The 21,776-nt window shown below is 34.9% G+C and overlaps 1 protein-coding gene across 2 annotated transcripts in view; it reads right to left on the bottom strand.

Moving 5' to 3' along the window:
• Positions 1–21,563, bottom strand: part of LOC149790195 (RCC1 and BTB domain-containing protein 1-like) — a 65,723-nt gene extending 44,160 nt beyond the window's left edge. The window contains exons 1-7 of one of the 2 annotated variants that reach the window (XM_089972188.1): positions 21,294–21,563; positions 18,031–18,244; positions 13,726–13,833; positions 10,693–10,859; positions 5,326–5,416; positions 4,438–4,505; positions 1,581–1,688 (exon numbers count right to left, since the gene is read on the bottom strand). In XM_089972188.1, coding sequence (XP_089828314.1) covers positions 1,581–1,688; positions 4,438–4,505; positions 5,326–5,416; positions 10,693–10,859; positions 13,726–13,833; positions 18,031–18,196 — 708 coding nt within the window. In that variant the 5' untranslated portion in view covers positions 18,197–18,244; positions 21,294–21,563. The remainder of the gene's footprint in view (positions 1–1,580; positions 1,689–4,437; positions 4,506–5,325; positions 5,417–10,692; positions 10,860–13,725; positions 13,834–18,030; positions 18,245–21,293) is intronic. The other variant, XM_089972189.1, reaches the window with a different exon arrangement.
• Between the last annotated feature and the right edge of the window lie 213 nt (positions 21,564–21,776).

Below are 21,776 nucleotides of genomic sequence, written 5' to 3'. Positions count from 1 at the left end.
ATTTAAACCTATGTTATATCAACTTATATCTGCATGAAATCAATAGAAAAATGATTCATTTTCTCGTTATGTCTTTATTCCGCTGAAAGAATAGACCAAACAACAACAATGATGAAACCTGACCTGGTACTCACCATTTGCATCACTAGTCACTTCACAAATCTCAAACGACATCAGAAGTCCATCAGTCATGTCATATCAACAACAAACTCCATTTTGATGTTGTTGTAGAGAAATTCAATTATATTAAATGAAAGTCAGATACTTTTTGTAAAATCCAGAATCTGTCCAGTGTGATTTATCAACAGAGAGCACATGTCAACGTGGTAGTCCTGTGATGCAACAAAAATCCAGAAGCTGTTCTCGGAATATAGAAATATGGAAAACTTTGTGTTCTCTCGTTTTTGTATTTTGATTACAACCAGTATACGACTTTCATTTAATATTTGTTTTTATTTTTTCTCTACAACATTTGTAAATGTGGGTTGCTAGATTTGTGTCGTCACACGATTTGCAATGCAAATCATGAATACAGGTCACATTTCATCAGCTCCGATTTTAATACTCACAATTTCTGAGACAATAAGTAATTTTCAGATCCATTTCATGCATGTATCACTCGAGCTAACAACATTTAAAGTTTGCTAGGCCATCCTGTAAGCGGCTACGCTTTGCCAACATGGTGTTTGCCTCTTTTGATGCTAGACTGGTTTTCATAGCTTCCAAGTAAGGAAAGATATGGATATCAAGATAACTTTGAAACTAAATGTCTACTAGACGAATCTAATCCACTGAGCATTTGGATTAACTCAGCATATATGTTTATTACAAGCACCCAAATAATACATACTGCACCCTCTGAATATTCTAGTTAGAACTCGATAAATGTAACTCAAGGTCAGTTTAGTTATGACTCAGTTACGTGATTGTTTCGGGCGTCAAGTGGTGGCGGAAAATTCCCAGGTTTTTCCCCAACTTTCATCAATATATGCGAAATTCCAGGACTTTTCATGGTCGGGAAAAAATTATCATTTCTCCTGACTTTTTCCTGACCTCTTGGTAGTGTGGGAACCCTGTATATTTCCGAAGATAATATTTTCTTACGGTCTGATTTGCAAAACTTCCAAAAATGTGAATGAAAAGAATTATACACACAGCAAACTAGATTACTGTACAAATCACTGTATTTGGACAGAAGCAGAGGTAAGTGTCCTAGAAGAGCAGAGAGACACAAAAGGCAGAAGAGGAAGAGGGATAACTCTTCTAATTTTCTAAAAGTTGGATCCCTGTTTGAAATGTACATGAAGTAGGCCATGGCCCGAATGATGACTCTGCCTTCAAGATTTTGTAAATTGGTATTGTACACACCAAGATGTTTACAGCTATCATGTCATATGACTCTGGGCCAACCACAGTTGAGAAAATTATTGCATTACCTTACTGAGTATAAAAAGTTTTGAAACTGATGTTAATCTAGGGTGTGGATGGACACAGAAAATTATGAAAACACATGGATACCAAAGTGATTGCTGTATCAAGCTTCTGCAAAGGCAGGCTCCAATATACAATTGACTGCTTACCTGAGATACAATTATTCCATTCTGCATCTGAACTTTGCAAGGGTTTGGTGAATTCACATTGTTGCCAACCCCCAGCTGGCCATTACCATTGTAACCCCAGCCATATACCTGATAAGAAAGATTATCTGAATCAGCAAGAAGGTTCATGTTTGAAATATAAATTCAATCCATAAATTTGTTGACAGTGTTCCCAAAATGGGTGCTGAAAAGTGATATCTATCGCACGTATAGTTAATTGTAACCTGAAATAAAAGGCATGGATTTGAACATTCATTCAAAACTCCTTACACAGCATTTCTAACTGCATCAAAACCATTCTGGTCAAGCATGTAAATGGGGAGATACAGATATCACATTACAACACCTGTGATGGTGATGATATGAACACACATTACAACACCTGTGATGGAGATGATATGAATACACATTACAACACCTGTGATGGTGATGATATGAACACACATTACAACACCTGTGATGGAGATGATATGAACACACATTACAACACCTGTGATGGTGATGATATGAACACACATTACAACACCTGTGATGGTGATGATATGAACACACATTACAACACCTGTGATGGTGATGATATGAACACACATTACAACACCTGTGATGGTGATGATATGAATAAACATTACAACACCTGTGATGGTGATGATATGAACACACATTACAACACCTGTGATGGTGATGATATGAACACACATTACAACACCTGTGATGGTGATGATATGAACACACATTACAACACCTGTGATGGAGATGATATGAACACACATTACAACACCTGTGATGGTGATGATATGAACACACATTACAACACCTGTGATGGAGATGATATGAACACACATTACAACACCTGTGATGGCGATGATATGAACACATATTACAATACCTATGATGGTGATGATATGAACACACAAAACCTGTGATGGTGATGACATGAACAATGTTTTACAAGCTGAGAGAAACATGTTTATTTTAGCTAAGACAAGCACACATGGCTCTCTAGTGAAGGCATGCGACTCATCACCAAAACGACGCAGTTTGATTCTAACCACTGCATCAGCCTCAATTGGTTACTATGGTCACACCTTGGACAAAGTACATTACATGAATGATATAATGTTCCTTGTTGCAGTGCCTTAAAATGCCTAGCTGTAGTCACATGTAAGTTCTTTCCATCTGCAAACAACATAACCCCTGATCTGCTGTTGCATAATGTGCTGGCAGATCAAGGTCTATGTTGTTTTGTTCTATTGATTATTTATATAGTAAATATCATGCTGGTCATACATGTGCATTACCCAAATTAAATATAAACTGGGTTTTTTTAAAAGTTAATTTTGTTTAACCAAAGTTTAATTCTGATTATTGAATGCCCTGCATCTCAAGAAACTTACAGATAAAAATTATTGATCACTATGGACTTTTACAATGGTTGTCATATCCTAAACTGGTTGCCATATACTAAACTGCCATATACTAAACTGGTTGCCATATACTAAACTAGTTGCCTTATACTAAACTGGTTGCCATATACTAAACTGGTTGCCATATACTAAACTAGTTGCCTTATACTAAACTGGTTGCCATATACTAAACTAGTTGCCTTATACTATACTGGCTGCCATATACTAAACTAGTTGCCTTATACTAAACTGGCTGCCATATACTAAACTAAATGCCATATACTAAACTGGTTGCCATATACAAAACTAGTTGCCTTATACTAAACTAGTTGCCATATACTAAACTAGTTGCCTTATACTAAACTGGTTCATGAAAAGAGCATGTTGAGCCTAATCATCTATAGGATGGAACAAATCTATTTATCAACAGACAGTTTTCACTGTTACATCATATCGCATGTCATTCAATCTGGACTGTACTGGATCACACATTTAAGTTGATCTCGTCCAAAAATGTTCATATATTTTAACCATTTTGTCATATGTCCTTCTTTGGGCATGTAAATAATGACCATGCAAAGGAATATGGATATATAAGAATCCAAATGAAGTGAATAATTGCCATTTAAAGGTATGTATAACCAAAATACAAAAAATGACATCCATTAATGAAATAATCAGTGCTGAACATCAATATGACATGTGTGACTTTTATTATAATAAACTGCATCGACCCAGATCTGTTGGTACATTATGTGATGGCAGACATGAGTCAATATAGTTTTGTGAGTATATACAGTAATATACATTGAGCAGCTTAGTTTCAGTTTTAATGATGATCTGTATGATTCCTTTCTCAAGATAAAATTTCTCTTTTTACCACATAAAATAAGGACATAAAATTAAATACTGCGTAGGGTTAATTTTGCTACAGCTGTTCTGCTGAGCCCTCTGGTTCACATCGGATATGATTCAAGAAAGATCAAGTAATCGAGCGGCCCCGAGTGTCCGAAAGCGCTCTCCGTTATGGATCATTGCCATCTCACCTCTGTCTGTGTGGGTTCAAGTCTCGGATTCAGCCAATGTGGGTATGTGAGAAAGCTTGTCAGTAGCTTCTCGTGGGTCAGTGGTTCTTTCCAGGGGTTTTCCTGGGCTCTTCCTCCACCATTAATACTGGCCGCCATGTATAGCTTATCGTGTGCTGAAAAATGGCGTTAAACCCTACAACAACAACATCAAGTAATTGAGTCCTAAAGTGTCAAGAAAGCAAGGACGACTTCTTAACTTTGCATGGACTTGGTACGCACCTAAGATATTTCTATGCATACTAAAGCATGGTTCTCCACAAGTACTCATGGATTTATAGTTATTTCAAGAATGCATAATCTTATATTGCCACAAAAAATTGTGGGGAAATACAAAGTATTTCTTCATACCTCTCCATTATCCATCAATGCCATGGAAGATGTCTGTCCACAAGCTATGCTTACTGCTACCCTTGAACCTGTACAATTAAAAGACTATACAGATGATATTTTATTTTTATAAGTTGATACTATCATTCTATAAGCCTGTGACATCTCTAAAATAGATCTTATTATTTTTTAAGATTATTTCCATAGTTTTTATTTCACACATAAAAAATAAATGTTAAACAAAATGAAAAAATGAAATTTTCAAACTTAATGTACTAAACTGAGGAATTTCTCAAATTAGAGATTAGTCTCAAAACTGATTCTTTCTTTATTAAACTAAAACAATTTTCATCAGTGTCTAGATTCCCGCAAATGTTTTATTAGCTTCTTCTTAACCATGTCGATACCAGAAACAACACAGTCATGGTCAGTTCATTTGCAAGAGTGTTTGGTAATAATCTGACATTATTTCTTCTAACCTCATCTAGTAATACATATCACAACATGTATCATATTGGCACCTCTGTACCTATAATGTATCCTGTACTGAAAGCCCAAATGATACACACCACCAAATATCCTGTTTTGAAACCCCAATGATACCTGCCCCCCCCCCCCAATTGTTCAATGATATTTCCCATTCATACAGTCTTAAAAACTCCAATTTATTATTGTATATTTTTCTAAAATTCATTTGGTAGGGTGTGATCATGGTTAGGAGAGAAGTTTACAAATGAAAGTTTGGTAAGTTTTCAACTTCTTTTAAGCTGCTGAACTATGTATTTTTCAAGTTCTGTATATCTGGTGACCTATTAAAACAAATTTGAATACAATATAATCTATATGAATATTTTTCTAAGCATAAAATACAACAAAAAAAATAAAATACAGGCAAGTATGTATACATACCTATAACAGCAATTACTTTCCTTGGTGTTGGTTGGTTAGTGGTGGTTCCTGAACCAACCTGTCCACAGTTGTTTTGACCCCAAGCATAAATCTGAAACACAAATTTAAGGGTATATTGATAATGAATCACTTCCACATATACCAATTAACCAAATGATAAAATCTAATAAAGCACTTCCACATATACCAATTAACCAAATGATAAAATCTAATAAAGCACTTCCACATATAACAATTAACCAAATGATAAAATCTAATAAAGCACTTCCATATATAACAATTATTTTGAACTGAATGGTAAAATTAATCAGCTTCTATAAAATCAAGTAGTTTTATTCATAGTCAATCAAAATTCCATCCTTCTCTCTTCTGTCTATGATTCAAACAACATAAAAGCAGCAAACATTTGACTACTATAAACCGAAGTACTGCAGTGATATCCATTGTACACAGTGCAGAAAAGAAAACAATTTTAAATAGTATGTAAAGACCAATCCATATGACAGGGTCTAATCTAGTATATGAGATTGCTTGACTTCCAATAATTTTACAAAATCTTCCCGAAAAAAGAACTAAAATTGCAAAAATATTGTATCATACTTGCAAACAATTTTGTTTAGTTTATTAAATCTACCATACATTTAAACAGTCAATTATAAATTAACATATATAATTTTTTTTTAAATATTAGGAAATATTTCAAGAGTAAAATGTCAAATATTGTATTGTCACGAGTGGCAAGGTCACAAATGACAATACAAAATGTTTCGACTTTACGAGTGAAATATTTCCTTATGACTTTAAAAAAAAAATAGCTTTATTTTTAACAAATAATTTTAAGGCAAAAACATTCAATTTGCATCCACCTGTTTCTCCATTATGTGTCAATACAATTAACAATTGCATTCCTCCATCAACAAAATGCAGTTCTACAATTTTACAATACCTTCTGGACATTACTTTTAACAAATTTATATTGTGCATATAAAGCTTCAAACATTATTTTGTCAAAATAATGACTGTATCTATATGAAAATAGAGACTGTATTTTTATTAACACATTTCTTGCACAAACCGACACAAAGAACATTACTGTGGTGGGGTTAATGTAGAAACAAGGCAGAATGATCCCAAAGACTTCATAGTGTAACATTAAACAAAAACTTGTTATGATTGTGAGCTTAGTTTTTAGGATTTTGGTTTCTATACTAGCTTATTTCTGCATTCAGAATAATTTTTTGGGGTTGGCAAGGTTGTGATCTATTTTGGTAACAAGTGCTGCACCCACATTTCAACTGTCACTTAATTTCATTTTCAACTGACATTAATCCATTGATTTTTCCATTGTTTTCAGACCTGGTTATGATTGTGATGACAGTAACAAAATGTTATTTGTTGCTGCAATCTTAGTATATTTACTCAATATATATATATAATTTGTTGTTGAAGGTAATGGGTATAAGATGGTATGGGTGGCACAACTGGTTTGTACCAAGTTCAGTTACTGACAATTTGCGTGATTCATGTATACAAAAGTTATTAACATAAACCAACATTTCATTTTTTGAGGTTCATTTGTAGGTATTCTTGACATTAGTGTAAATATTGAGTAGTATTGAAATCAACAGTACTAGACCATAGAGTCCTAACATTAGTGTAAATATTTAGTATTGGAATCAACAGTGCAAGTACATAGAGTCCTAACATTAGTGTAAATATTGCATAGTATTGAAATCAAGTGCTAGACAACGGAGTCCTAACATTAGTGTAAATACTGAGTAGTACTGAAATCAAGTGCTAGACATAGCCTCCTAACATTAGTGTAAATACTGAGTAGTACTGAAATCAAGTGCTAGACATAGCCTCCTAACATTAGTGTAAATATTGAGTTGTATTGAAATCAAGTGCTAGACATAGCCTCCTAACATTAGTGTAAATATTGAGTTGTATTGAAATCAAGTGCTAGACATAGACTCCTAACATTAGTGTAAATATTGAGTTGTATTGAAATCAAGTGCTAGACATAGCCTCCTAACATTAGTGTAAATATTGAGTTGTATTGAAATCAACAGTGCTAGACCACAGAGTCCTAACATTAGTGTATATATTGAGTAGGGTAAATATATTTGCCTCATTTATGACTGTACGATTCATTGCATGATAAACATTATATGTCACTTTTTATGTTTACAATTTCCTACATATCTTCACATTTTTTATGCAAAAAGTAATGCTGAGAGCTTTTATCAAAAACAGATGAGAAGAAATGATTTGATATTTATTAAAAGATGTAAATATTTCATCGTAACAATCGGTACCACTGTCTATGTCTACTTGTCAGTATCGCCTCCTACGCTGTTAACGTTGTGGATTGGGAACTTTGGGATATAACAGCTGGTGGTTTGCAAATGTGCACAATGGTTGTAAAATTCTAATACAACATGGGGGAGGGGGGATTGGGGAGATTAAGTTGGCGCTATACAGTTTCGCATTTTCCATAGGGTTAGGATTTTAAAGAAAAAGAATTTTCCCGGCTTTCCTCACTGGTTATACTGGCTATTTAAAAAAGACCTTGTATATCTTGGGTATAATTAAAAGAACCTTTAATTCCCTTTATTTTGATGTATGATTGATGGGTGTACTATGGGTTATAGAGTATACAGCTTGGCCTTACTTCAAATGTGCACCTTTCAAAAAAGTGCTAGCTCTGCTTGGTCATTTTCACTTCCTGAACTTCAGAGGTAAATTGTATAAAAAAGAGCCGATAACTTTTTTTACATTTATATATTTGGTAATTCATTCATTGCACTTTCAGAAGCTGGTATTGTCTAGTCTGGCAAAATTCATTTTCCCTATTTTAATAGCTGCTATGTATAGTGTACTTAAGACTAATTCAGCTGATTTTTTAACACAAGGGAGCAGTCCTTTTAGTTAGCAGTGTGCTTAAATCACGTAAAATTTCCAAAAGTACAATATCCAAAGAAATATCGTTTACATTACATTACTGTAGCATATAGGTATGCCAACATTCTCTCCATTGTGCATGTTTTAAATGCAAACTACTTCACCTTACATATGCCACTCTCTCTAAAGTACATATTAATTGGTGAGCGCCCCCTAATGGCAAAAGACAAGATCTGGAACAATATGTCATGTCTGAGAACCATGTGCCTTGATCATGTTATCAGATTTCAATACTGAGAATAAAGATTGATGAAAATGACAACTGTCAAGGTATTTAGAACAGTGGAGGGTTAGATAAATACAATACTTTAAATATTGATGAATGTAATTTGTGAAATTGTTACTTTTTTATGATCATATGCAAATACCAGTATCCCTATAAAAACATGAAAATTGAATTTTAATTTCTCCTTTTTTCTTCTCTCTTACAAAGTATTGATAAAACAACAAATAGAATATATATTTAAACTTTTACATCAGAAGCTGTCATACATTCAGTGGTGGTACTGTTGTTATTATAAACCTGAGTTATGTCCCTTTACAATACTAGACTTACCCATAGAAGGTTAAAAGGCCAATGCAGCTAATTATAGAAAAGTGCATGTTGTTAGAAACACGAACGATTCTAGTAAATGAAAGAAGATGGCATGTGACAGAGTTGAGAGGGATAAATCCCTCAAAGTTAAATACAGTAGTCCCCCTCTTGAACGGCCCCCCTGACCAGCGGCCACCCGCTCCTTACGGCCAGAATCCGTTGGCACCGACGAGTTTGTGTTCAAAAGTACCCCTCGCGAAAGGCCACCCGGCTAACGCGACCAGCGGCCAGCATATTAGTGCAAAATCATAAAATTTACCCCTCACAAGCGGCCTCATTTTATTTGAATATGTATCCAGAACCAGTATTGTATTCATAACGTGTGTTAAATAATCCAATTTCTTGTTTCCCGATGTCAGGTTTTCGTTACTGAAAGAAGTGTTGAGTAAAGTACATTTACCACTAAGGTTAATATTATATCATTTACGCCTCACAAGAAGCCAAATTTATTCCATAAAAACCGAGAAAGACTCAAATTTTAATCCATACAAAAGGGTACGTACATGTAATCCAATTAGCCTTACTGCTGTGTTATCATAAGATGTCCGGTTTAGTCATTCTGATAATTGTTAAGAATACAATTATCTAACAGTAGTAACAGCTGAGAAGTGGCCGTATCGATGTACAATACCCAAGTCAGCAGGAAAATGGTTTAATAGCCTTTATGGCTTCCCATAGTAAGATGCTGAGCTTTTTCACTTTGGTAATCAGTGGCCATTACTACTGACAATAATTGTCCAAATTACGAATCCTAGCAGTCGCGAGGTCAAATCTGCGTGATGTTAATGGTATATATCGAAGCCGTTGTGGCTTCTCTCACCTAGTTTCAAGAAATGTATAAAAACAATAGGGTACCAGACTGCGACTAACGAATCACGTGACAAGATCACTTCCTTTAAAAACACACGGTAATTTGTTTAGATGCATACAAAATTGTTTTATCAGTATTTTAGTTGGCAACATGAATAACTTACTGCAAAAAGATCAACATGTCATCAAGGAAAATAAAAATTCTCAGTCTAGAGGAGAACGTGAAAGTAATTCAACTGACGGCGAGGGGGGGGGGGCATCGAGGATCCTTGCAGAAAACTAACGTCGGGAAGACTCAGATAAACAATATCGTGAAAGATAATTAAACAATTCTGCAGAAGTGGAAAAGTGAAATGGACGCAGAAAGGAAGATTGTTTGAGCCAGGAGACGTTTGTATCCTGATTCGAAAGACAAGAAAAAGCAAAAAATTTGTCAGTTGAACTGGGATATGACGACTTTACCGCAAGTAACGGTTGGTTGCACAGATTTCAAGTGCGACACAATAATAAGTGTTCTGTCATTAGCGGCGAATCAGCTGAAGTTAATAATGAAATTGTCGAAGATTGGAACAAAAGACTAAACGATATATGCAGGGGATATGACAGCGAGGATATTTTTAATGTGATGAGACTGGTTTTGTTTTTTAGACTTGCCAACAAAGTGACGTGATGTGAACTGTAACATAATTATAAAGACAGTTTTAAAACTGTATCAATGGTTATTCATAGCATTCTTTTGCATATGATGACAAAGTTTGTTTTACATTTATTTCACATCATGCAGGTGATTTTTTAATTAAAATATTAAATATTTAAAATTAAATGTACTTGTGACTTTTTTCATATGTATTTACTATTCACATATGTCATCCCCCTCTAGAAAGGCCACCCGCATTATAAGGCCACTTCCCTGCTGCATTAGGGGTGGCCTTATAAGAGGGGGACTACTGTACTACACTCTTTCTGCAAGGAAACATGACACAAACTAATCCCACTACCTCGCCTTCTGTGGTAAGCGCCATAGAATGATGACTCCCACAAGCAACTTTGCACACTTTGTGGCTTGGCAGATTAGAGTTGATTAGAACAGGAACAATTCCTTGCACTGAGCCTCCATTTCCAAGCTGGCAATACCCATTGTGACCCCAACTGAATACATCCCCACCTGAAAAACATCAAATACTGGGTTAATTATTTTAAATATAAAATTAAATGAATTTTCAAAACGTTTCCAAGACTCTTGCAATAGTTTTAAATAAACACATACCAGGAAATAATTAATTGGATAAAGATGGCATTAATTTCCAGTTCATCTGCATCTCATTCACATTTGCAAGTACTCTATAACCACATCATTTTGTTTATGGTATATACATGTACATTCAATCCTTGTGCTGATCACTTTCATTTGGCATTTAGTTTCACTTTTTCCTCGGGGATGAAATGGAAACGCATTTGCCATGTTTACAGGTTTTCTAATTTATAAAGTTATCTATAGCTTTTGTGATCTTTAACACATTAACCCCTGGTGACGAGTTCAAGTGGCGTTAAGGTAGTAGCCTACTGCCGAGCTCTGTAGTGTCAAGGTCATGTATGATACACTAAAGTGGGTGGTATTATGGAAAGGTAGACAGATGTAGCTCTACAATGATACCAAATAATCTGGAACTTCTAGTTGCACTACAAAATACAGAGGGAAAAACACTATTTTTGGACCTGATTTTTTTTCTACCCAAAATTTGTCCATGGTCGGAATCCGAATTTCTGTCCGGATTCTAGACTTTTTGGTCTCAGATCTAAGGCAAACCGGTATGAACTGCAAACAGACAGATGAACCTTTGCAAAAAGTAGAATAAGATGGACATTTGGAATAAAGAGCGGTCTCAATACAAAAATAATGGGTCCGTTAAGCAAAAAATAAAATATTTAAAAAAATCCAACTTTTATCCTTCTGCTCATGCACAAGCCAAATAGCAAACACAACTAGGCAGTATTGTATTGGACGATCAACTGGAAGTTGGTGTTCTCAGATGTATTCAGAAAAAGCTTTCAAAATGTGTTTCCTACTCGAATTTCAGACCAAAATGACAAAAAACCTGTGTTAATACAAATTTTATGTCATGTATTATACAGCTTTAAATTTATGACAAAATATAACTGCACTACAATAAGATAAAAAACTTTGGCATTTATTGGCAAAATGTATTTTTTGTTTCATTCAGAAAAAGCTGTAAGATAGGCCACTCATGACAGTGTCTCGGATTAGAAGACAGCGTCATTTATTACAAGACAATGTCACGGATTATAAAATGCTACAAGTGTTAAATATTCTGGCACTGAATTATCATGTACAGGGACTTTTGACCATAATGTTTGCACACAATTTTCCCCAAAATACATTCTTCATTATATCTGCATTCATTAATCATTTCATTTCTATTACATCTGCATTCTGTCTTTATTCCATTGGTAAAATGATCACTTTCAGGATCTATCATTTATCACAAGGCATAATGTGTCTTTCAAGGACTATATTTATAACAAGGTATGTGTCCATTTTAAGGTCTACATTTATGACAAGGCATAAGTCCATGTGATTTCTTTGCACATACTCATAAAACAACAAATTATGGATCAATGTGTATCTGTTATTCTTAACTGTGCTTTGGTCAACAATTAATCCTAGTAAGATGCACTCAATACAATTTATTAATAAGATCCCAAACGTTTCTAAAATTTATCTGAGCCATAAATAAGCATCTTCTAATATTTAAAGTATTTTATAGCGCTTTTTAACATGAATGGTAACTTCAAACTATTTTCAACACCAAGATTTTTTTAAATTTCAGCACACTGATGGATGTGATTTGTCATAATTACAAATTCAAGCACTTTCAAGTTTATCAAGAACCTGTATGAACTCTTAAAAAGAGACCAAATTTTCAAAAAATTAATGCTAATTCATATCTTTAACTACTCTGAAATAAACATTTTCCACAACTTGGTTTGACACCTTTTTTTTCTTCATACTGGTGCAATAAAACATTTCATAGAAGGTAATGTACAACTAGTGCAAATGTTAAGTGAACATAGCTATTTTTTCATTGATGAATTAACCAGTGTGTAATCAACAACTACAAAGCATGGCCCTAAGACGATCTTACTAGTCTCCAGAACCGGAGATAGTTTGGGTCTATCAACATTGAACTCAGTAAACCTGCAATCCAAAGCCAAGACTATCAACAACCATTTTTTGCATGATATGTTTTGACCATGTTTTTTTTTTCCTTCAGTTATATCAAAACCCATGAAAGATCCACCTGGGAAACAAGGTAAGTGGCCTGGGCTGATTAGAGTCAAAATTAGTCAGTAACTCGAAAAGATGCTTACTGTCTCTTACGTTCCCTCTACCATGATGTCTGAATGTGTTTCAAGTCAGAAATCATGAACCTGTCATCTTTCATAGCAATTGGAAACATCTTCTTGAAAGGCCTGAGAAACCAGAGTGTAATGAATTATTACACAGGCCAGATAGACAAAGCTTTTAGTAGTTTCTAGTACATATGGTGAACATTAAGTATCATGCAGAATATAAACTCAAACCTTAAATGATCTCTACAAGATTTTAAAAATAGTTAAAGGTCATAATCTAAACACTAATACATAATCTATTTAAGTAAAACCTAAAATGTAGGTTGCAATTACCAGCTTTGGTTTAATGGCTGTACACCTATTACAGGCACGAGATGGGCGCAATTCTAAATATGATCTGAATACTGAAAGGGAGTCTAGATGTCCTCTCCCAGCAGGGAATACAGGGGGCAAAACCTTTATTTTTGGTCATAAATCATCATGTAATACTGATGAGGATGAATGTAACACTGATGAGGATGAATGTAACACTGATGAGGATGAATGTAACATTGATGAGGATGAATGTAACACTGATGATGTCAAATTTTACACTGATGAGGACGAATGTAACACTGATGAGGACGACTGCATCAAAGATCAGACCAAACTGTTTTTACCATCAGATACTGCTAGAACATGAGGTCCACTTCCAAATGCAATTTCCACAATCCTTTTTTTACAAAGGGCTTCTATCTTCCTGGGCTCAAGTCCGCTCTGAGTATCTCCTGAAAATGTATTTTGAACAAATATAGAGATCAGGGCTATCAATGGAGAGGTCAGGCATCCAAAACTCCCAATGTAATTTTCTCTGGTGCTGGACTATTCTCTTTTTTAAATTTTCAAAGTTCTCTCTACATCCCATTCCCATGCCCCACCTTTCATCTCCACCACATACATATTTTGGACACAAAAAGCAAGAAACAGCAAAGCTGATGGTATTGTTGGTATTGTCTACTTAATGTTTAGGATTTTGTGACCCCATACCTAACTTTGCAGCAAAGGTGGATCGGTTGAGAAAAGAAAGATGTAGCATTTCCATGTAATCCTAATTCATATACCTGACTCATTTTTCTTTTTGACAAATAAGATACTGGTTTTTATTTGTCAACTTCTACTGATAGCTCCAAAACAGCTTTTTCTCCAGGTTTCTTTTTGAGTGATTACTTGCTTATAAAATATCAAAATCAAATGAAATTGGCAATGAATTTCTTTAAACTTCAATACATATTCCATACTAGTATTTACTGTTGCAAATATATTTTAGTTTTTCTCACGTTCTTATTCAATATACATGTAAGATTTTCCAACTCCACCACAGTTGTTTTCTTTAAACTGTTACATAGTTGTATAAAAATGAAATAAATTTGACATTTCATTTTGGTCATTTCAAAAGCCAACCTTTCAATCTGGAATGATCAGCAGTTTAAATATTTCATTTTCTTGTACATATATTATGTTCTTTATATATATATATATATATATATATATATATATATATATATATATATATATATATATATATATATATATATATACATATATATATATATATATATATATATATATATATATATATATATATATATATATATATATATATATATATATATATATATATATATATATATATATATGACTTGCACATCAATAGTACCATCTGACATTGTCACCTTCACTGACTTGCACTTACAGTACTATCTGACATTGTCACATTCACTGGCTTGCATTTATAGTACCATCCGACATCATCACATTCACTGGCTTGCATTTATAGTACCATCAGACACTGTCGCCTTCACTGATTTGCATTTATAGTACCATCAGACACTATCACATTCACTGACTTGCATATAATTAGTGTCAACACAGTCACTTTCATTTATAGTACCATTAGACAATGTCACTTTCACTGACTTGCATATAATTAGTGTCATCACTTTCACTGACTTGCATATAATTAGTGTCAACACAGTCACCTTCACTAACTTGCATTTGCAGTACCATTAGACAATGTCACCTTCTCTGACTTGCATCACTTTCACTGACTTGCATATAAATAGTAACATCATACATTGTCACCTTCACTGACTTAAGTGCTCAGTGTAAAATTGTAAGATATTTTTGAATTCCTCATGCTTAGAACTCTATCAAAGCACAAGATATTCTTGATGAGAAGCTTGCCATTAGGTCAGAGTGATAAAATCAAGCATCTTGATAACTAGAGAAGCTTGCCATTAGGTCAGAGTGATAAAATCAAGCATCTTGATAACTTTCCAGTTTTGTATACCCCTTGTATCAATCATGGATTTGAACTTGAATTTGATTGCATGCAGCAGCTTACCACTACATCCAAAGACCTGAAGCACTGATATATCAGATTGATACACTAAGGTGTAGAGAGGTTAACATGTCAGAACCTTTGGCAAGTGAAGATGGGTCTATAAGTAAGAGGAAGTCTGCAAACGAGAGTCTAGAAAATTTCTTAGTAGTTTTCATAATTTAAACAGTTTCATGGCAGGTAAATTGTCAGGTGTTGCAATTCAGCTAGTGAAGGACTTGTGTGGATTCTGACTGATTAATACATTTCTCAATTCTGAGTCCTGAGTCTTACATTTTACACTGAGTACTACAGAGAAAATTATGATAAATTCTAGATATTAAACTTGACTGTATTTGCAAGGCCTCTAGAAAGCGTGTGTTGATCAAGTGACCAAGCAAGAGGGGATTTGTAACCAATCCTTCTGATGGGATTTGTAACCAAACCTTCTATACAAATGGAGACCACCAACTCTTTATGATGACATTTCAGCATTTTTCCTGCTAAAACAAGAAAAAGCATTGAAAACATCTTTATTAGTTTCAGAAGTAGTTTACGTACTCATTATGTTTGATTAGGCAAGTCACATGAAGAAGACAGATTTTCTTAAAACTTTACCCATGATTACTGTATGAGGCAAACCCAAAAATTATAAATCAGTATGTCTACAGAGCTGCCAACTCTCCAGACTTGCAATTAGGGAAAAGAGGGATACAAATTAGTGAATTCTGAACACAATTAATGAAAAATTATACCATGACACTAGCTCCTTACATTTTGATGGTCAGTACTGCATACAAATCCTGAGAAAAAAAAACTTAAATATTATTTACACTGATTACAAGTACAAATTTATTTGCAGCCAGATTTACTGATTTACACCAACTTCACAATATTTGTCATATACTGCTGTGGCAGTCTTGAACTTCCTCAATCAGCCTATAGTAAATTTGTTTTCAAAACAGTTCAGGCTTCTTGCCTACTGGTTAATCTTGGTGAATAAAATTGTTGCAAATTTTCAGCACCTAAGGAGGCACTAAAGTCTGTCTAATTTTCCTAACAACAGGAAATACTCTTTCACTGTCACTGTTGTTGATCTCCAACTGAGAAAGGCAGGTTATATTCAACAAGAAAACTCACAAAACAATGCTTCAGCATTGGTAGCTTGCAGGATTTGAGTAGGTGGCTTAAAATACTTCAAAGCTGAACTGTGCTGGGTGCTCTTCATTTTTCCAATATCTATGTGCTTTTTGCAAGCTGTGTGCTTTTTCATCTCATTCTGCCACATGCATACAGCGGCTTATATCATTACTTACAATTCATGTCATACATATATTATGCAGTACATATATGACAGGTAAATTGTAAGTAACGATATGAGCCTATGTGCACAATCCAAATTCTAAAATTTGCAGCATAACACTGTACGAAAAGCATAATGTACATCAATGTTTGATGGCTGAATGCAATGCCAATTTTTGGTGTACTCCAATCTATAGTTCACTTTTTGTGGAATACATATCTTTTTGGGTGGAGGTGAAAACATTTTAACTGTTGTGTAGTTTAATTACAAACTGGTATTAATCCACAAGATAAAATGTCGAACAATTAATGATTAGTGGTGTCGGCGCATGCATGAACTCAAGCAAATTACAATACACACTAATCTTTCAATATCTCAAAAATCACTACACTTGAAAAAGCTGTCTTCATTTGGTGTTTGTTTAAAACAAAACTTCAGTTGATACAAGTATGTACATCTGCCATTTAAAAAGAAAACAGTTGGGCCCCTGTTTTCTTCACAAAGTATTTGTATAACTTCTGTCATAAATATAGAGTATGTACTTTACAAGGCTTGCTACAGGGCAAACTGTAACAAGTAATATAGTTCTATTAACACAGTGACTAGCAATACATGACAGTTTTGGGTATCAGTGACCACTGCTGCTATTTTGACTTGCACTTAACAGGATAAAATTTATTTTATTCAAGATTTAAGCCAACTGAGAATTCTGGAATTTGTGACTTTTCTGCATGTCATGTGAATCAGTGAATCGCTATCTCGAGTTATGAAATTCAAGCCTGAATCATGAGGGTTGCCAGGTCTGTGTCTATTCAGAAAAGTCTTTCCTTTCACAAGCAAGGCAGGTGGTACGGCCACATCAAAACAGTGCACTACTTCTAAACCCTTCTAACATTTTGTTGTTAATAGCCAATGACAAGATAATGTAGTGCTATCCTTTAATTTTCATCAATCTGTCCATCTGCCCATCTGACACAGCTTGGTCAATTTTTACATTTAGTTTATGTTCAGGCACTCATGTCTTATAAGCACATTTATAACTTTTTCGGGTTCCAGTCTCTGATTCGGCCAATGTGGGTATGTGAGAAAGCTTGCCAGTAGCTTCTCGTGGGTTGGTGGTTCTTTCCTAGGTTTTCCCGGATTCTTCCTCCACCATTAATACTGGCCGCCATGTATAGCCTATCGTGTGCTGAAAAATGGCGTTAAACCCCACAACAACACACAGCTTTTTCTCACATTAAAAATCCTGTACAGTTCTTGAATCAAGCATTTGAAAAAATGTGCCTCCTTTCAAAATCTTACCGAGACCAAGGCAGCCACTGCAGTTTGATCCTATGGCATAGACATCGTCGTCTTTGGTGATGTATATGGCTTCATTCCCTGAACTACCAAATACGCAGACTTTCTTAATCTGATCAATATCGTCAGGCTCAAGAATGCTGAAAGTTGGCCATTTGCTGACATCCATTACCGCAATCTTTGTCAATCCCTTATACAATCACGTTGCATACGTCAGCTATAAAATATAAAAATATCATATACACAATCATTCTAAAGTATTACTATGCAATAACTGGTAATATGACTGTCTTAAACTCAGACAAGAGACTCATGTAATCTTGACATCACTCACCTGCACATATTTTAAATGCAGTATGAATAAGGCCTGTCACTTGGCTTATGAGATACCCAAGACAGCCTCGTTTTGAGCTATCTGGTGGAAACTTGCCAAGGAGTATTTTGGAGCAGATGTATCAAAACGATATCAGTGACCTCTGGAAAATTGTCCAAAACAGTCACAAAGATCAGTTTCGCAACATATTCGAGCTGACAAGGCTAACGATGAACATGCCCCTTCCGAAGGAAGCACAGAATATTCATATAGAGATAAAGAACAGAGTAATGCTTAGAAATAATTAACAGATTCATGCTTATACAATCAGAGGTGACATTTTTTAAAGATGTTGACTTCAGTAGAGCTCTAAGAAAGTGGAGCAGGAAGAAAGAGAACAGATATTGAAGTGTTAAGTAAATATTGAACTATGGCCACTTCTTCCTTTTCCTCCTTTTTTTCCACTCCCCATTACTCCTTGATAAAGGAAGACTCCCTTAAGAAAAAAATCCTGGCAGTATCTCTCCTTAAATTGTACCTGGGGGCAAAATCTGGAATTTCTCTTTTTATAAAGAGAAATTTAAGCAGCGAATGGAGGTGCTGATGGAATAAATAAAATAGCAGAGAATCAGCAATGAGGCAAATTTCAAACTGCTGAACATTATCACCTTGTGTAAGTTAAAAAATTATATTATAGGACTGAGTGCTCCTTCTTCACAAACAAATACAAGTACCTATTGCTGCAGCAGTCTTTTGCATCTGCAATAAGTAAAATTTGACAGATTTTGTTGGAATTCCCATGCCTGGATTTGTTCTAGATGAGATTTTCTTTGCATGAGGAAACTGCAATATCTTTTCTGTTTTAAAAATAATATTGTAGTGTCTACTACGTTTACGAGAGACATAAAATTGGTAACAAGATGTTTTCAAAGCATTGATGCTGTGCAAAACAATGGGCCTGGTGGCTAAAGTGAGATAAATGGAGCCACCATTAAGTGGCCTAAAATGCTGAACAAAACACACTTATAGCCAACAGGTAGTCAGTTTGAAATTATCTTCGTTATCTTGTCATCAATGAGAATAGCATATAAATGTATGATAAGTACATGTCTATCTGTAATGTGCATAATGGAAATACAACCAAGAATGTCAACATACATATAACAGCACAACCTACCTCCCTAAGATGGAAAGATCATCAAGTTCATATGTCCATCAATATGTGTCATATTGCTGGCTGTGTATCATTTCACCCATAGTGTACATAGAAAGTATATACATCATCTGCTTCCAATATTTACAATGCTAAATCAAGCAAAGGAAATGAATGATAACTACAAATTTGCCTTTCATGTGGATTTAACATGCAGTGTATTTTCTATGTACATGTGTGCAAACGGCCATAACTCCCAACTCTCAAGCTTATGGTAATTTAGAGAATTATCTGGTCACAGTCAGGTTAGAAATTATAAATCAATGAATGAAATGATATAGGTTCATCTCATTTATGCTTTTCATTATTTAAATTGGTGAGGGGGGTTATAAACAGAGAGGTATATTCAGACTACAGCTTTTGCTGTTGTTGCTGTTCTAGGGTTTAACGCCATTTTTCAGCACACGATAGGCTATACATGGCAGCCAGTATTAATGGTGGAGGAAGAACCCGGGAAAACCCTGGAAAGAACCACCGACCCACGAGAAGCTACTGGCAAGCTTTCTCACATACCCACATTGGCTGAATCCTAGATTCGAACCCACACAGACAGGTGAGATGGCAGTGATCCATAACGGAGAGCGCTTTAGACCACTCGGCCACCACAGCTTTTGCAACTAAATCTGTTCCAAAATGAAGACTACTGTACGATAATTATAAGAAAAACTTGAGGAATGCTAAATAATTTTTTTAAATGAATACCTATCAACTCATGCCAGGAGAAAAAAACCTGGATTTTTGGGGTCGTTCAATGTTAACCTCCCAATCTCATCATATCTCCTGATTTTTTGCAGAGAACTACCTATTATTATGTCTGTTTTCATTTCACAAAAGAAAAAACTACATAAATAGATATATCATATACAATTCACAGAAGCCATGTTATATTTTATCACCTGTGAATATTGTTGTGACGAAATAATATCACACTAAAAGTATTTGTTTTTCAGTAAACAGAATTTTAAGTTTAAACATTATTCACGTAAATTTAAACATTTAACCCATACAACAATACTGGTCAAAAAATAAAGTTTATTGCTTGTGTGCTTAAGTCTAACCTTTAGTTACTGTGCAGTTTAGCCACAGCTGAACAGAATATGAAAAGGGGCATGTCCGCGGGGAAAATAAGGCATACCAGGGAAGAAAAGGCACATCCCATGGGTGCTCGCACATTGGGGCAAGGGGGTGGGGGCACTAGTCCCTCCACAAATGTTACCTTTAAACATGTTTAGGCCTACATCCGCAAAACTTAATGATTGACCACTACATGTTTGCCCCCACCCCACCCCACGCGGCGGGTTTTTTGAGACTTGCACGTGTATTGAACCAGGAACTTAAAAAGTGCCGCGTAAAAACCTCCCGATTTTAGGTCTAAATCTCCACATATTTTATTCAATCTCCCTACTTGGCTTATGAAACATTGACAGGTATAATCTTTCCAATACATCGGAGTTATTTATGTGCTATTAACGTTGCTGTACAATACTTTATTTTCTCCATAGCATGTGTACAGTGGTGGAACAGGAAGAAATAGACGTGACAGGTGCGTCAAACTTGGTGACGAAATACAGGATCTTTACGAAATGGGATCGTCTTAGGACGAAAGTTCACTAAAAAGGGTAGGAGGAGGGAATATATAATTGTCATTTCTAATCTATACATTGATAAAATACCTAACGTTTATAAAGTAATTTGAGATATAAAAAAGAAACAATCTGAAAAGGTGAAAGAAGTGCTTACCCAAGATAAGTGTCAAAACCCAGGTGAGGAGTCTATATTACAGAGCGAGAACTGTTATGTTTTGCGTACTCTACTAACGCATTCCCATGTTATAGTATATCCAGTTGAAGGGGCCTCTCAAAAACACATCATGAAATGAAAATGCTGTCCCTTATTTTAGAGCTAAAAATTCACACCAGCATATGTAAACAAAATCCTTGCTGTATGAGGATCCGGCTGTAGCTGTAGACTGGTCCCCTCATTTTCTTCCACATATCAGCGGTAGCAATAAATCGGTCAGGAGCCAGGCTACAACATCTGACAATATGAGAACCAGTCTTCTAGAGAACAAACTCTAAATTCGGAGAAAGGTTGCTCTCACTAGTTAATATGTACTTTTGAGAGAGTGACGTATGTAAGGTGAAGTAGTTTGCATTTAAAACACGCACAATGGAGAGAATGTTGGCATACCTCTATGCTACATTAATGTAATGTGGATGATAT

The sequence above is a fragment of the Sinohyriopsis cumingii genome, chromosome 10, assembly GCF_028554795.1.
Source record: "Sinohyriopsis cumingii isolate HCF-2022 chromosome 10, ASM2855479v2, whole genome shotgun sequence".
In the NCBI taxonomy this organism is placed as follows: Eukaryota; Metazoa; Mollusca; class Bivalvia; order Unionida; family Unionidae; genus Sinohyriopsis; species Sinohyriopsis cumingii.
This window is presented reverse-complemented; position numbering and strand designations above follow the sequence as displayed.